Source organism: Leuciscus leuciscus, assembly GCF_965113295.1.
Source record: "Leuciscus leuciscus genome assembly, chromosome: 11".
NCBI lineage: Eukaryota > Metazoa > Chordata > Actinopteri > Cypriniformes > Leuciscidae > Leuciscus > Leuciscus leuciscus.
Window position 1 is genome coordinate 608335 of NC_138735.1, and position 17749 is coordinate 626083.

At 41.9% G+C, this 17749-nt stretch overlaps 1 protein-coding gene and 2 long non-coding RNA genes across 6 annotated transcripts in view; 1 reads left to right on the forward strand and 2 right to left on the reverse strand.

Moving 5' to 3' along the window:
• Positions 1-17749, reverse strand: part of LOC309509733 — a 310786-nt gene that overhangs the window by 56477 nt on the left and 236560 nt on the right. The gene's annotated exons all lie outside the window — the stretch shown is intronic.
• The window catches only part of LOC309509735, a 183645-nt gene that overhangs the window by 51431 nt on the left and 114465 nt on the right, over positions 1-17749 (reverse strand). The window lies entirely within an intron of this gene.
• col15a1a (collagen, type XV, alpha 1a) overlaps positions 5729-17749 on the forward strand; it is a 105600-nt gene continuing 93579 nt past the window's right edge. Inside the window, exons 1-2 of one of the 4 annotated variants that reach the window (XM_082184537.1) lie at positions 5729-5900; positions 5997-6088. In XM_082184537.1, coding sequence (XP_082040663.1) covers positions 5872-5900; positions 5997-6088 — 121 coding nt within the window. In that variant the 5' untranslated portion in view covers positions 5729-5871. The remainder of the gene's footprint in view (positions 5901-5996; positions 6089-17749) is intronic. The other 3 variants (XM_082184539.1, XM_082184538.1, XM_082184536.1) reach the window with 3 other exon arrangements.

A 17749-nucleotide genomic window follows, 5' to 3' on the forward strand; every position in this document is an offset into this window, starting at 1 on the left:
AACTTGAAACGCTCCAAACACTCGAACACTCAAACACTCGAAACACTCGAAACACACGAACACTTGAAACGCTCGAAACAATCGAACACTCGAAACACTCGACCACTCAAATACACGAAACACTCCAAACACACGAACACTTGAAACGCTCGAACACTCAAACACACGAAACACTCGAAACACACGAACACTTGAAACGCTCGAAACAATCGAACACTCGAAACACTCGAAACACTCGACCACTCAAATACACGAAACACTCCAAACACACGAACACTTGAAACACACGAAACGCTCGAAACACTCGAACACTCGAACACTCGAAACACACGAACACTTGAAACACACGAAACGCTCGAAACACTCGAAACACTCGACCACTCAAATACACGAAACACTTGAACACTCGAAACACTCGAAACACACGAACACTTGAAACGCTCGAAACAATCGAACACTTGAAACACTCGAAACACTCGAAACACACGAACACTTGAAACGCTCGAAACAATCGAACACTCGAAACACTCGACCACTCAAATACACGAAACACTCCAAACACACGAACACTTGAAACACACGAAACGCTCGAAACACTCGAACACTCGAAACACTCGAAACACACGAAACACACGAACACTTGAAACACACGAAACACACGAAACGCTCGAAACAATCGAACACTCGAAACACTCGAACACTCGAAACACTTGAACACTCGAAACACTCGAAACACACGAACACTTGAAACGCTCGAAACAATCGAACACTTGAAACACTCGAACACTCGAAACACTTGAACACTCGAAACACTCGAAACACACGAACACTTGAAACGCTCGAAACAATCGAACACTCGAAACACTCGAACACTCAAACACACGAAACTCTCCAAACACACGAACACTTGAAACGCTCGAAACGCTCGAAACAATCGAACACTCCAAACACACGAACACTCGAAACACTCGAAACACACGAACACTTGAAACACACGAAACGCTCGAAACACTCGAACACTCGAACACTCGAAACACTCGAAACACACGAACACTTGAAACACACGAAACGCTCGAAACAATCGAACACTTGAAACACTCGAAACACTCGAACACTCGAAACACTTGAACACTCGAAACACTCCAAACACACGAACACTTGAAACACACGAAACGCTCGAAACACTCGAACACTCGAAACACTTGAACACTCGAAACACTCCAAACACACGAACACTTGAAACACACAAAACGCTCGAAACACTCGAACACACGAAACGCTCGAAACACTCGAACACTCGAAACACACGAAACACTCCAAACACTTGAAACACTCGAACACTCGAAACACTCGAACACTCGAAACACTCGAACACTCGAACACTCAAACACTCAAACACTCAAACACTCAAACACACGAAAAACTCGAAACACTCGAAACACTCGAACACTCGAAACACTCGAAACACTCGAACACTCGAAACACACGAACACTCGAAACACTCGAACACTCGAACACTCAAACACTCGAACACTCAAACACTCAAACACACGAAACACTCGAAACACTCGAAACACTCCAAACACACGAACACTTGAAACACACGAAACGCTCGAAACACTCGAACACACGAAACGCTCGAAACACTCGAACACTCGAAACACTCGAAACACTCGAACACTCGAAACACTCGAACACACGAAACACTCGAACACTCGAACACTCAAACACTCAAACACTCAAACACTCAAACACTCAAACACTCAAACACACGAAACACTCGAAACACTCGAAACACTCGAACACTCGAAACACTCGAACACTCGAAACACTCGAAACACTCGAACACTCGAAACACTCGAACACTTGAAACACTCGAAACACACGAACACTTGAAACACACGAAACGCTCGAAACAATCGAACACTTGAAACACTCGAAACACACGAAACACACGAACACTTGAAACACACGAAACGCTCGAAACAATCGAACACTTGAAACACTCGAAACACTCGAAACACTCGAACACTCGAAACACTTGAACACTCGAAACACTCGAAACACACGAACACTTGAAACGCTCGAAACAATCGAACACTTGAAACACTCGAACACTCGAAACACTTGAACACTCGAAACACTCAAACACTCGAAACACTCTAAACACTCGAACACTCAAACACACGAAACACTCCAAACACACGAACACTTGAAACACATGAAACGCTCGAAACACTCGAAAACTCGAACACTCGAACACACGAAACACTCCAAACACACGAACACACGAACACTTGAAACACATGAAACGCTCGAAACACTCGAACACTCGAAACACATGAACGCTCGAAACACAAAACACTCGGCCTGTCAGAGGAATGCTCTCGGAGCTTCGGAAGCGTTATCAGGATCCGTGACGCCACTATATCAGGACAGGAATGTCATCTCGCTGTTATCTCGCTGTTATCTCGCTGTGATGATGGACGAGGACGAGCGCTGAGGGTAAATGAGTCCGAGAGATGTCCAGTCAGTGGTTTGATCGAGGTCTTCCCTCACACTGAGACAGATTCCTTTAACTTGACTAACCCGAGGCACAGTCGACTCAAAGACTATCCTTCCACAACTGTATGACTGCGGACCATAAAAGAAGATATTTAGAAGAATGTTCATGCTGCTCTTTTCAATACAATTGCAACATTAGGGACTGTGAGTGTGTGTGTGAGTGTGTGAGTGTGTGTGCTGCAGTTCTTCTGAAGTCATTTGAAAGCTTTGAGTTAAAGCTGTTATTCACTCAGACATCATCATTTGCCACGTTTCCATACGGCTTTTTGCACAGTTCTGTTATCAGCAAAGTGAAACCTGTTTCCATCCGGCTGGCTGTTTCTGATCAAATGCTGAGCGTAATAAAGTGTTTTGGAGTATTGCTAAATAAATCTTCCCTTGAGTGATTTACTGTACGTCATGATGCGTTTGACTGACATCTGAGAACTGGAGAACTGGTGCACAGAATACCCTCCGATCAGTCGGTCCATGAAGATATTAAACGTTACGATCATTTGGTTTAGTGCATTATTAATATAGATATTTTATTGGGATTCTGTCCTTTTTGATTTGATTGGAAAAGAACATTACAGTTTTTTTTATTCGCTTTTTGACTTGGAGAGGTTAGAAATGTTTTACAGTGTTTCTATAGAACTTGTTTGCAATTTCTGATATGGATAACCAAATGTAATGAATTATTTGTACACAAGTGATTTATAGATAAAAACCACCATGATGTTCAAAGTGTGTGCACACGCATGTGTGTGTGTGTGTGTGAGAGAGAGAGAGAAAGATACAGAGAAATTTGCCATTTGTGAAAATACTGTAAAGCAGGATAGAGTATAAGAGGAAACAGTCAATGACTGTAAAACATCAGAGTGATCAGAGATGCATCAGTAGAAGGGAGACAGACGGCATCAAATACAGCATTTTACATTATGTATGTATGCCATGTGATACTGTATAAAGATGGTAGAGACTGCCGCATTACTGTAACTCACCCTTCATCTGTAAAGGTCCACTACAGTATATTCAGTCAAATAGTCAAAATTATTTACTGTATTCATTGCCAGCAAACTCTGTTCTAGCACAGAACCTCATGGCTGTGCTTCATCACACCTTCTGATAACACACTGGACAGATACTATTACAAACATTATGAATTCAATTACATAAGTTAGGTTATGCACGTGTATTTTCTAATGTGGCATAGCCTGTATTACTGTAATTATTTCAGCAACAACGGTGATTTGAAACATGTCTCTTGCATTGTTTGCTGTTGAATGAACTGATTGTTAAAAGTACTAAATTGAAAGAAGATCATACTGTTGTGTTTCTGTGATTAAACCAAATGTTCTCATTACATATTACAATAATCTTGTGTTTGAAACGATGATTATGTGGACTGAAGTGTGTATAACTGTAATGAAAGCATGAGATCAGGTTTTGAAAGAATGACTAGCTGTGTTACAAGTGTGATCAGTGTGGGTTTTTGTACTAAGAGTTTTGAAAATGTACACCTTACTTGTGAAAATAGTACCAAAGCCAATAAAAAAAAAACTGTAACAACTTACCTTTTGATGCTCCATATTAAGTTATATTTTAACAAATACGTATTTATGTTTAAGCTATGCTTCATTTATCTCAAAAACATGTTTGCTGTAAGAAACGCCCGATTCTGGGAAAACCCTGTCATTCACTTGCAGATCCTCTGAGAATTACCACAGCAACTTTCTTTTAAATTGACAGATATTACACACAAAAATTTAAATCTTATGAATTATTGCTCCGCCTCTGTTGCAGCCGTACGATCTTTAATGTCCTGATGATTGAAGAGTTACACGACTGCAGGTAATGCCCATTACATCCATCAACAGCATCAGTGAATCAGAGCATGAACCCACGGCATCTGCGGTCGTCGGGCTGGACACGCAGACGTGACATCAGAGGCTTGATGAATGACTCAACATGATGAGTATCTGACATCATGATTTATGATGATTTAACATGATGTTTGCAGAAGAATCAGAGAATCCTGATGATTGTGTTCATAATGTTCATCTGTCAATCCCTCACTCTTAAAGGGTTAGTAAACCCCGTCAGACTTTCGTTCATCTTCAGAACACAAATTAAGATATTTCTGATGAACTCTTGAGAGCTGTCTCACTCCTCCATAGGCTGCTAGGTAATCGATATCTGCCGGCTCAGAAAAGTTAGTAAAGACATCGTTAAAATAGTCCAAGTGACTACAGCGGCTCAACTTTAAGTTTTTCATACTTTTTGTGCGCAAAACCCTCCAAAATAACGACTTTATTCAACTCTTCATGTTCTTCAGTGTGTCTCTGAGTGAGTTGACGTAGTGTAACAGCGCTGGGTTGTACGTCAGAACGGAGGCTCACTATTGGCCGACGCTGGTCATGTGTGTGTCTTTAACACTCGATAAAAGAGTTTCAGTCATCACTCAACGGTTTATTCTATTTTATATAATGCAATTTATGTATGTAATGCAATTTTTAAGACCCCAAAACGTATTTGAAGAAGTAAGTCATACTTTCTTGATTTAAAAAAAAAGTTAATTCTTAATTCTTAAAAAAGTAAATATTTATCTTTGTATTATATCAAACCAAGGTTTAACAAATGTATTAATTAATTAATTTATTTATTTTGTATAGATTAATAACTTCCAATTAACTACAAAAAAAACCCAGCATGAATTTACATCTAAAATAGACACACACACACACACACACACACACACACACACACACACACACACACACACAAAATCTGAGCTAGTTTTGAGAAAAGCTCTTGTTTGCAAATAACACTTGGTTTAATATTTTATCAACTGATACAATTATATCCATAAACATTTAAGACACTTTTGTGTCTTTCGGGACCCCTGTTTTTTTATGTTTTTTTTATTATTTTTTTATATCTCTCATGCTTTGGCTTCTGGCAGGTAACAACACAACTAAACTCCATTATTCTGTCTTATGAAGCACAAGAGCTGTGCCAGACTCACTATAGATTTCAGTCACAGAATCTCATCGGAAGAGGCGCGAGCACGAGGAACCACAGATGATGTTTGTTAGGTGAGGATTTAACTCTGAGTGTGTGTGTGTGTGTGTGTGTGTGTGTGTGGAGTTGAGGAGGAGCTGGAGTCGTATTTCAGAGTCCGAACTGAGACTGCCTTTGTTCACGTGGAGCAGCTCTCGATCAGTCTCACAGCAGAGAGAGAGTGAGTGTGTGTGTGTGTGTGAGAGAGAGAGAGAGATCACAGTCTCTAACGGGACCCGAGACACGAACACCTCCTGGACCACAGACATGGCTCGTGCACGCGCCTCAGTGCTCAGGTGACTGACCTGTCCTGTGCATGTGCCTCATATTTCACTCACTTCATTCTGAGAATCACCTGGCCTCAGCTCATCTTCATCTTTATTTCTGATCAGCAGAGTCTGGAGCTGGAGGATCATCTTCATCATCTTCATCTTCATCACTGTCAGCTTCTGTCCTCCTGCGCGCGCATTCTCCCTTCACTCAGGTATGGCACAACATCAATAACTCGTGTTTATGTGTTACACTAATGTATATGAGCTGCAGAAAATAGTTAGTGGTGGGCATGTCCGATTAGTGAACGACTCGTTCTTTTGAGTCGGATCTTTTTACTGAATCTGTCGAACCGGCTCGCAGTGCCGATCTGAGCTATAGTGCGCAGGTGAATCGGCCTGAAGCTGAGAATGAATCGTGTCTGTCGAATCTGTCCTTTGGGAAGCCAAACGCTGTTTTTTTTTGTTTTTTTGGCACATTCTGTATTAGGAAGAGCAGCGGGAAATTTGACTGATGGGGCGAAAATTAAGTTAATTTAATAGCAGAAATGTTACACATATAATGTACTGGAGATGTGTTTAAGAGTTGATTGTATCTGACCTACCAACGAAACAGAGTTGATTTTAATAAGTAACAGCATTTTATTAGGCCTATACATGCAAACATTTATATGTGCAAATATTTTTTTCAGCCAAGATATGCAAAATAAGTTTAGTAACTTTAGTCATTGTTTAATGTAAAGGCTAATTATATTAAGTTTCTAAATTATTGTTGTTTATATGAACTGAATCGTGTCTGGTTTCGAGCGTGTGAACCTGACGTCACGGGATGCGTTATGGCGGGAAATAATGGCTGAATCTGTTTTTCGAAGCGATTCTTTAAAACAACCTTCGACTGAATTGATTCGTGAAAACGAATCAAACCTTCACCAGGGTTTATGAAAGTTGCAGTAACAGAAATGAAGCCCTGTTCTGTTCCTGTGGTAATCTGGTTTGTATAGCACTTTTAACTATTTTAAAGGTGTTTTCAACGTTTTTGCAATGGAATGTTTCTGTTAATGTAAACTTCAATCAAATCTACAATTAAGATCATCAACAACAAAGTTGAATAGTTTGCTTCACTGGATATTACTTTCGGTCACTGAATGTTTCTATTGTAAATCAGTTGTCCAATATTAAATTTTTAGCTACTTACATGTCCGACACACTCTTTCACTGCTAAAACGTCTTGTTGGAATAGTTAAGCCCTGCCCTCTTTGATTTGATTGGCCATCTTCATAATTTATTATGATGTCCATATGTCTTTCTGTTAATTTAATGCTGAAAGTTGCTATATTATATAGTTCTCCTTAATAGTTTGCCTTAAAGTGACTCCATTACTGTATGCAGGCGAGGCTCATATTTTAATGAGGAGTTCAAGGTCACAGAAAAAACCCATTCTTTACCCTAATTACCCTCAGAATGACGGATAGTTGGCACAGTTCCTCTGTTGGGTCGAAACACAAGCAATCTGCCATTATGACCAGCGCTGGAGTTATCTTTCCCTAAGGATGACATCATGTCCACAAAAGCTGGATTGTGCTCCATCTGTAAAATAACGCAGAGCTGTTCGTTCTCGCTGCCAAAGAACTGCATTCCTGACCTCGGCTTGTGTTCATGATCAACCTAATATGTTTTGAGGAATGGCTTGGCTTCAATAACACTGCAGTTCCTCTGCTTGAATCAGCTGATGATTGACGCTTTACACCAAACGCAGGCAGAAAGCTTCTGAATGTTCACCTGAAAAAATAAATAAATTCTATCATCACCTTCATATCGAACGGGAAACTCAAAGATAGATTTATATGTTTTCATTTGGGTCTAACTTTGTTTTAGATCCCGTTGCCTTTCATTGTATGGACAAAAAATCATTGAAATATTTTTCAACACATAAAGTCACACAGGTTTGGAAGTGAGTAAAAGATGACAAACGTTTAGTTTTCTGTAACTACAGAATCCCTGTAAGCCAGTGAGATTACACTCCTGAGGTCTTCTGTGATACAGGTTTCACAGGAACTGTAGTATATAAAGACGAATCATCCTGCAGACGGACTGATTTGGACAAATATTTCCATCCCAGCTGTAAACACAATAGAGCAGTTGCCACGGAAACGACCCTTCTGTGGATGTATTGTGAGAGCGCAGCTGCTTTTCTAACTCTAATGTTTGTTTGATGCTCAAACTTCTCCTCTCTAACAGTGTTTGTTCTCCTGCTGTGTCAGAGTGGCACTGGCTGCTTCACTTCTCTTGTTCATGGTTTGGGTTTTTAATGTGCCAGTTAAATGTAATCCAGTAGAGTCTACCTGGACTCAAACACATTTCCCCTAGAGCTCTGTACATCACACTGACCCAGCTTTAGCCCGGCTCAAAGAGATTCAGTCATGTTCTCCACATCTCTGTACATCACACTGACCCAGCTTTAGCCCGGCTCAGAGAGATTCAGTCGAGTTCTCCACATCTCTGTACATCACACTGACCCAGCTTTAGCCCGGCTCAGAGAGATTCAGTCATGTTCTCCACATCTCTGTACATCACACTGACCCAGCTTTAGCCCAGCTCAGAGAGATTCAGTCGTGTTCTCCACATCTCTGTACATCACACTGACCCAGCTTTAGCCCAGCTCAGAGAGATTCAGTCGTGTTCTCCACATCTCTGTATATCACACTGACCCAGCTTTAGCCCGGCTCAGAGAGATTCAGTCATGTTCTCCACATCTCTGTACATCACACTGACCCAGCTTTAGCCCAGCTCAGAGAGATTCAGTCATGTTCTCCACATCTCTGTACATCACACTGACCCAGCTTTAGCCCGGCTCAGAGAGATTCAGTCATGTTCTCCACATCTCTGTACATCACACTGACCCAGCTTTAGCCCGGCTCAGAGAGATTCAGTCGAGTTCTCCACATCTCTGTATATCACACTGACCCAGCTTTAGCCCAGCTCAGAGAGATTCAGTCGTGTTCTCCACATCTCTGTACATCACACTGACCCAGCTTTAGCCCAGCTCAGAGAGATTCAGTCGTGTTCTCCACATCTCTGTATATCACACTGACCCAGCTTTAGCCCAGCTCAGAGAGATTCAGTCGTGTTCTCCATATCTCTGTACATCACACTGACCCAGCTTTAGCCCAGCTCAGAGAGATTCAGTCGTGTTCTCCACATCTCTGTACATCACACTGACCCAGCTTTAGCCCAGCTCAGAGAGATTCAGTCGTGTTCTCCACATCTCTGTACATCACACTGACCCAGCTTTAGCCCGGCTCAGAGAGATTCAGTCGTGTTCTCCATATCTCTGTATATCACACTGACCCAGCTTTAGCCCAGCTCAGAGAGATTCAGTCGTGTTCTCCATATCTCTGTATATCACACTGACCCAGCTTTAGCCCAGCTCAGAGAGATTCAGTCGTGTTCTCCATATCTCTGTACATCACACTGACCCAGCTTTAGCCCAGCTCAGAGAGATTCAGTCGTGTTCTCCACATCTCTGTACATCACACTGACCCAGCTTTAGCCCGGCTCAGAGAGATTCAGTCGTGTTCTCCACATCTCTGTACATCACACTGACCCAGCTTTAGCCCAGCTCAGAGAGATTCAGTCGTGTTCTCCATATCTCTGTACATCACACTGACCCAGCTTTAGCCCAGCTCAGAGAGATTCAGTCGTGTTCTCCATATCTCTGTACATCACACTGACCCAGCTTTAGCCCAGCTCAGAGAGATTCAGTCGTGTTCTCCATATCTCTGTATATCACACTGACCCAGCTTTAGCCCGGCTCAGAGAGATTCAGTCGTGTTCTCCACATCTCTGTACATCACACTGACCCAGCTTTAGCCCGGCTCAGAGAGATTCAGTCGTGTTCTCCATATCTCTGTATATCACACTGACCCAGCTTTAGCCCGGCTCAGAGAGATTCAGTCGTGTTCTCCACATCTCTGTACATCACACTGACCCAGCTTTAGCCCGGCTCAGAGAGATTCAGTCGTGTTCTCCATATCTCTGTATATCACACTGACCCAGCTTTAGCCCAGCTCAGAGAGATTCAGTCGTGTTCTCCATATCTCTGTACATCACACTGACCCAGCTTTAGCCCAGCTCAGAGAGATTCAGTCGTGTTCTCCATATCTCTGTACATCACACTGACCCAGCTTTAGCCCAGCTCAGAGAGATTCAGTCGTGTTCTCCATATCTCTGTATATCACACTGACCCAGCTTTAGCCCAGCTCAGAGAGATTCAGTCGTGTTCTCCATATCTCTGTACATCACACTGACCCAGCTTTAGCCCAGCTCAGAGAGATTCAGTCGTGTTCTCCATATCTCTGTACATCACACTGACCCAGCTTTAGCCCAGTTCAGAGAGATTCAGTCGTGTTCTCCATATCTCTGTACATCACACTGACCCAGCTTTAGCCCAGCTCAGAGAGATTCAGTCGTGTTCTCCACATCTCTGTACATCACACTGACCCAGCTTTAGCCCGGCTCAGAGAGATTCAGTCGTGTTCTCCACATCTCTGTACATCACACTGACCCAGCTTTAGCCCGGCTCAGAGAGATTCAGTCATGTTCTCCACATCTCTGTACATCACACTGACCCAGCTTTAGCCCAGTTCAGAGAGATTCAGTCGTGTTCTCCATATCTCTGTACATCACACTGACCCAGCTTTAGCCCAGCTCAGAGAGATTCAGTCGTGTTCTCCACATCTCTGTACATCACACTGACCCAGCTTTAGCCCAGCTCAGAGAGATTCAGTCGTGTTCTCCACATCTCTGTACATCACACTGACCCAGCTTTAGCCCAGCTCAGAGAGATTCAGTCGTGTTCTCCATATCTCTGTACATCACACTGACCCAGCTTTAGCCCAGCTCAGAGAGATTCAGTCGTGTTCTCCACATCTCTGTACATCACACTGACCCAGCTTTAGCCCGGCTCAGAGAGATTCAGTCGTGTTCTCCACATCTCTGTATATCACACTGACCCAGCTTTAGCCCGGCTCAGAGAGATTCAGTCGTGTTCTCCATATCTCTGTACATCACACTGACCCAGCTTTAGCCCGGCTCAGAGAGATTCAGTCGAGTTCTCCATATCTCTGTACATCACACTGACCCAGCTTTAGCCCGGCTCAGAGAGATTCAGTCGTGTTCTCCATATCTCTGTACATCACACTGACCCAGCTTTAGCCCGGCTCAGAGAGATTCAGTCGTGTTCTCCATATCTCTGTACATCACACTGACCCAGCTTTAGCCCGGCTCAGAGAGATTCAGTCGTGTTCTCCATATCTCTGTATATCACACTGACCCAACTGTAATAGTTTGTATTACAGTTACTGATCTCCGTAACTTCAGGATCGGCTCGAGTGTATTAACCGCAGGAATGAGGCCGGCCTTCTGTAATGGATCCTACCGTTGAAGAATCGTCTTAGAAACATTTGAAGCCTTGAGTCGCATGAAAACAGCCCTGAGATCTGGAGGCTCTCCCCTGATCTTCAGTCCCTCTTTGGGAAAATGCATAAGCAACATCTTTTTGGATGAGATGCTGATTTGAGGTTCAGATTCTGTGTTTTTTTTTAAGTTCTCTACGAGTCCTGACCAGATTTACGCTTTGGCTTTTATATGTCATGGCCTCCTAATAATCCGGCTTCATCTCCACAGAGAGCTGGGCTGCTTTTTAACTTTGCGTCCTGGTTTCCTTGCGTCTCATCCTCTCACAGTAAGGTAAAGTCCTCTCAGAGTAAGGTAAAGTCTAGGGATGTCCCGATCAGGTTTTTTTGCCCTCGAGTCCGAGTCCGAGTCATTTGATTTTGAGTATCTGCCGATACCGAGTCCCGATCCGATACTTCTATAATACATAAAAAAAGAATAAAGAAGAGCGAAAAAACAGATCCAGGATGTTCCTTATTTTTGATTTAATTCACCTTATTTTAACATTCAACAACTCTGTTAACAAACAGAGCACTTCTGTGAGGTAGCTTGAACAATCAAGTAATAAATAACATAAATTCTTCACTTTTGGACTTTAGTGCAACAGTAAATATAAAAAAAAGTCTAATATATAAACAAATAGCACCTCAACTTAAAATACCCGGCAGGAATGTAAACAAATAAAATATAAAAGTGCCACAGTGTTTGCAAAGCCAGTAATGTGCTTTTAGGAACTGCACTCGCCGGTTTTACACTGCATGCGTTAGCAGAGCGTGCAGCGCGTATTTTTTTCGGCGCCCATGTTAACAGATTAGAGCGTTCACACCGCACGCAGAGGTGGCGCGGCAGTGCGTAGCAGAGCAGAGCAGCAGTGCCGCGATCGTTTCGGCGCAGAGTCTATTTTTGCTGCGCCGCTTACGCTGAATTAAAGTGACAATGCATTGATCATGGCCAAAATACACCGCAGTTTTATCCAAAAAGTGCATTGATGATATCTATTGTGTTTTAAACAGTCAATCAAATGACCAACAGGCAGCAATTTAAAAAGAAAACAAATGTCCAAAAACAAACTTGTTGCCAGAACAATAAAAACAAAGATGATAAGTTATATAAATGAAATTATTAATAAAATAAGCTTCTTGACAAGTCTTTTCTCTTAAATGTATTTGAAAACGAAAGAAAGCAATGCCAACTTATCCATTATAGAGTACTCTGTCTGTACACACGCCGCGGTTCAGCCGCGCGTGACAAACGCTGCCAGTGTGAAAGCAAAACGCGCGTGTCCTGCTCCTGCTCACCATACGCACTGCTCCTGCGCTGCTTACGCTCTGCTCGCGTGCAGTGTGAAACCGGCGTAACTCTGTGCCACCGCATAACTATAGATGTGTTAAAAAATAATGAGAATATATATACATATATATCCGAGTCCTGATCGGGAGGTAACGTCCGATTCCGATCGAGTCTGAAAACACGTGATCGGGCCCGATTTCCGATCACGTGATCGGATCGGGACATCCCTAGTAAAGTCCTCTAAAGTCCTCTCACAGTAAGGTAAAGTCCTCTCAGAGTAAGGTAAAGTCCTCTCACAATACAGTAAGGTAAAGTCCTCTCACAGTAAGGTAAAGTCCTCTCACAATACAGTAAGGTAAAGTCCTCTCACAGTAAGGTAAAGTCCTCTCACAATACAGTAAGGTAAAGTCCTCTCACAGTAAGGTAAAGTCCTCTCACAATACAGTAAGGTAAAGTCCTCTCACAGTAAGGTAAAGTCCTCTCACAATACAGTAAGGTAAAGTCCTCTCAGAGTAAGGTAAAGTCCTCTCACAATACAGTAAGGTAAAGTCCTCTCACAATACAGTAAGGTAAAGTCCTCTCACAGTAAGGTAAAGTCCTCTCACAATACAGTAAGGTAAAGTCCTCTCACAGTAAGGTAAAGTCCTCTCACAGTACAGTAAGGTAAAGTCCTCTCACAGTAAGGTAAAGTCCTCAGAGTAAGGTAAAGTCCTCTCACAGTAAGGTAAAGTCCTCAGAGTAAGGTAAAGTCCTCAGAGTAAGGTAAAGTCCTCTCACATTAAGGTAAAGTCCTCTCACAGTAAGGTAAAGTCCTCTCACAGTAAGGGTCTGCTGGTATTCGGGTGTAACCTGATTAATCAAGACATTCTTAATAAATCCTCTAGTGCCAGATGAGGGGTTTCTTCTCTTCAAACTAAAGCTTCCAAAATGGGATTTTTTGGGCTGAAGAACCATTTTCATTTCCCCAAACACCATTCAGTTCTTAAAAGAACCATGTTTTTCTTAGTGCGAAGAACATTTTAATAATCTGAAGAAGCATTTGTGCAATAGAAAGATTCTATGGACGTTAAAGATTCTTTATGGAACCATCAATGCCAATAACAAAGCTTTATTTAGCTGTAAAGTATCCAGAAATGTAATGAAAAGTTATTAAAGCTGCAGTTTGTAACTTTTTTTTTGTGTTCAAAATTTACAAAATGTATATGATAGGCGAGTACATCATGAATCCATTTTCCAAACTGTGTTTTTGTGTTATCCTGAATCACCGCGGTACACCTATAATAAGTGTTTATATCGGGACTATACATAGCTCCTGCGTGACTCGCCATAGACACAAACACAGAGAAGTAGATCCGGCTACAGTGTTCTTCCACCAGACGTGTGCGTTCTGGTTATTAACCACTAGAGCGCCACAGGTTACGGATTTGATTTTCTGCAGTGTTGTTTGCCTGTGTGTGTGTGTGTTCAGTGTGTTTCATAAGTGTATTATGATGTTGCACAAACACTGTGTTATTAAAGGTTTGGACTGACAGCCTGAGGCGATTTTCCTTCGTCCACTGACACGTCTGACTCCAGTTTCTGGAAAATATTAGGCGACGGATAAAACTCCATCAAAGGAAATGTGCAACAGTGACCAAACATGAATGATATAAGACGTCTCATCCTTTCCTCACTGGCTGGAGACCTGAGAGAGAGTGTGTGTGTGTGAGAGAGAGAGAGACAGAGAGAGAGAGAGACACTCGTTCTGTGTGGGAGAGAGAGTAGCATGGGTTACTGCTCATGTTCAAGGGTGTTTAACTCTAACATGAGAGTCAATGAAAACAACTTTTAATGTCTTTTTATTTTCTTCAGCTTATAGAGCAGATTCAGGATTATGCTGGCAAGCTTCTTGTTGAAACACACTGCAGAGTTTTCAGATTGAGAAGAGCACTTAAACACGGGGGAAAATCCTATAATGTGTATAACAGAGTCACTCCTGAAATCACAACACTTTAAATATCGATGATGACCAGCGTCCAGCTCTGAACTAGACACATGAAGATAAGAAATATTATTTATTGTAATATTTCACAGAAAAAAAAGTATTAAAATAAAATATTTAATAAAATATTTATTAAAATAAATAAATAAAAATAATATAAATAATACTAATAATTATGGCTGTCTTCATTTTTTCATTTACAAATGTTAAACCATTGAGCAGGAAAGCTTAACTTTAGTTTATAAGCGCTTCTCATTGCACGTTTGATCACGTTTCGTTCCTCATTGTGAGTTATAGTTGCCGCATTATCGTTACAGATTTAGGCAAAACTTTTGCGATATTTTCTAAATGTTGATAAAAAAACTTGCTAAATGAGGGCGTTTCCGTTAACCGATGTCATTTTTCCTCTCACGATAATCTTTCCAACAATCTTGTCTAGTTTATGTACATCCCAGCCGCCGCACTAGCCAGTATTATTATTAGTGGAAGGAGACGTATGTGTGTGTTTTCCAACATTACTGGCATGGAAAACCCTTATACTGGGAGCGTCTGGTATGAGGAGCTCTGGGAGTTTCTCAGTTCTGCTTCAAGCTCGTGATTGTGGCATTTCTTGGTGGTTTAGAATCCAGTATTCCTGAGATACTTTTGTGTTTTATGAGTTTAATGAAGAACTCTGTTTCGTCTTCTGTCCAAACACACCGCGCCATGTTTAAAGAATGATCATGTGACTTATACGTACGTCAGGTGACCTGACCTGTAAATGCGGAAAAAATGTTTCATTGCAGTTTTGCAAAATATTCCTTTACCTGAAAAACCTCCTCATGTGAGCGGGAAACCTTTTAGTGAAGGATGGGAGTTTTTGCGAAATGTACGTCTTTCCATTGGCCGTATTTTCAATTCGCAATTTCAGTTTGCAGAATTTGAAGGGTAATGTAAACGCGGTTAGTTTCGCAGCACATGCTGAGATGAGTGTGTGTGTGCATCTGTGTGTACATCGAGCTACTCGTGTGTAAACGAACACAGTGCCACGCTTCACTCTGAAACACAGCGCACGCACTCATCTCATTTAATCACAGCCTTTACAGTTTGATAATCGCACTAAGCCGTATCACAATTTGCGTTTTATTCCAATCAATTATGCACTTCGTTATGGTACCCTAATATAAAGTAAATGTGAATGTTTCAGGTGTATAACTAACAGGATGACCGTATTTAGCTGTGAAATGCACTGTGAGGAAGTCTTGATGATGCCTGTGTATCATCTGTCCCTGAGCAACCCAAGCTGTCGTCCTGGAGGCCTGTGCCATCACACACACACACACACACACACACACACACTCTCTCTCTCTCTGGACAGATCGGCTGCTGTTGTTTACATCACAGTGGAGATATAGCAAGTGCACTTCATAACAAACATATATATTATATACCATCCTCCCCATTCACATAGACACACTTGATCTATGACATACAGTACTGAAGCTCTCATGTTTCCATAAAGCATGAAAGGATCTTTAAAGTTGATGATGGAGAGTGTTTGCGCTACTTTTCCTATTAAGTCATGGCATCAGGAATGTTCCCCGGGACGAGGAATATGTGTGCCATCCGGGCAGGAACGAATCGTCCATGAGACACAGACCAAAACAGGAAAGCATGACTGGATGTTCCAGGGCCTCGATCTCGCCGGCGTTAGAAAACACATTCCCTTTGTTTGCTTTTGACGTAGAGCTGTTGAGTAGATGGAGCGGCCCTTTGACCTGGGAAAATATAGATCGGTCAATACATGCTTTTGTGGTCTGATGAGTTTTTATTTGGAAGAAAGTACATAGAAAGTATTTTGCTTTGCATTTGTATCTGATTATTAAAGGCATCATTCGTTATTTTGTCTCTTTCAACCTGCATTTTTTGCTCCTTACAAGGTCGTGTTCACTGTAAAAGACTCTCTCGGCTGGACGATCATGACTCAGACCCCGAGAGGATTCAGTGCAGACGCTTACAGAGCGTTTATCTAAACCCAGACTCACTGAGAGCGTGTCAGCATCTCTGACAGATGATATGAGGTTTCATGACACCGTCTCAGAGAATCTGGCAGCGTGTGTTATGGGTTGTTGTATGTATCAGTTCAGAGATGAAAAAGCTCAAATGTTGCTAAAAGGTTAATGCTCCATTGTGATTGAAAATAACGTTGCACTAAACCTGACTAATAGTGTTCAAAGAAGCAGAAGTGGGATCTGAGCTGCTTCTGCAGGAGTTTGAGCTGTTTCACACACACATGTGGAGCTGCTAATGTCACGCAAACGTCAAGATGTTACAAATAATTTACAAATCTTGCACCATAAAAAGGTTTTAAGGTCAGAACTTAGAGTTGTGCAAGAAACCAAGTGAAAATACGTCTTTATTAATCGACAATCTGCCTCTGAAATGATCATTTGCGTGAACAAGAATAAAAGTTGTTGGTGTTTTACTGCCGCTAGTGTTCATTCGTATATGTATGATTTTGGACTTTTGCAAAGATGTGGTGTATTGAGGCATGTTTCCCAGTGAGCCGACAGTGCACTGGTTTATTTACTGTGAATAACGTGTATCAGTGACTTTGGAAAATTAGCCATTGGTTAGCAGTGAACTTAAACTGGTGATGGGAGAGAAGTTGTGCTGGTCTTCTCTCCTCTATTGTGTCGTATATCGAGTGAAAGCTTCTGGAACAAGATCAGATGTGGGCGGGGCTTGATTGTGTCTGTGGGGAGTTGATTGGCTGGTTGGATGGTTGTGGTTTGCTATTGGCTGATCTCATGTGAGTGACAGGTTGCCCCGCCCTCTTCATCAGAGAAGAGAAGAGATGCAGCAAGAGGAACTTATTCTCATTCAGCATTATTAACACTATAATGATGATGTGCACCCATTAATCACTTACAATAAACACTGCAGTATTTCATAAAAAAACACACAAAAAAACAGAATTGTTGATTTCCTGGTGACTTTAAACTCTGTTGGTTGCCACGTATGGAAAACACACCTGTTGTTGTGCACTTTATAGCCGAGTCAGTGGAAACGCTCTGGACAAGAGCAGGTCTGGAGGAGAATGATTATAATATCGCCAACAAACTCAGGAAATGAGCTTCACTGCAACAGACTAAACGCAAGAGTCGACATT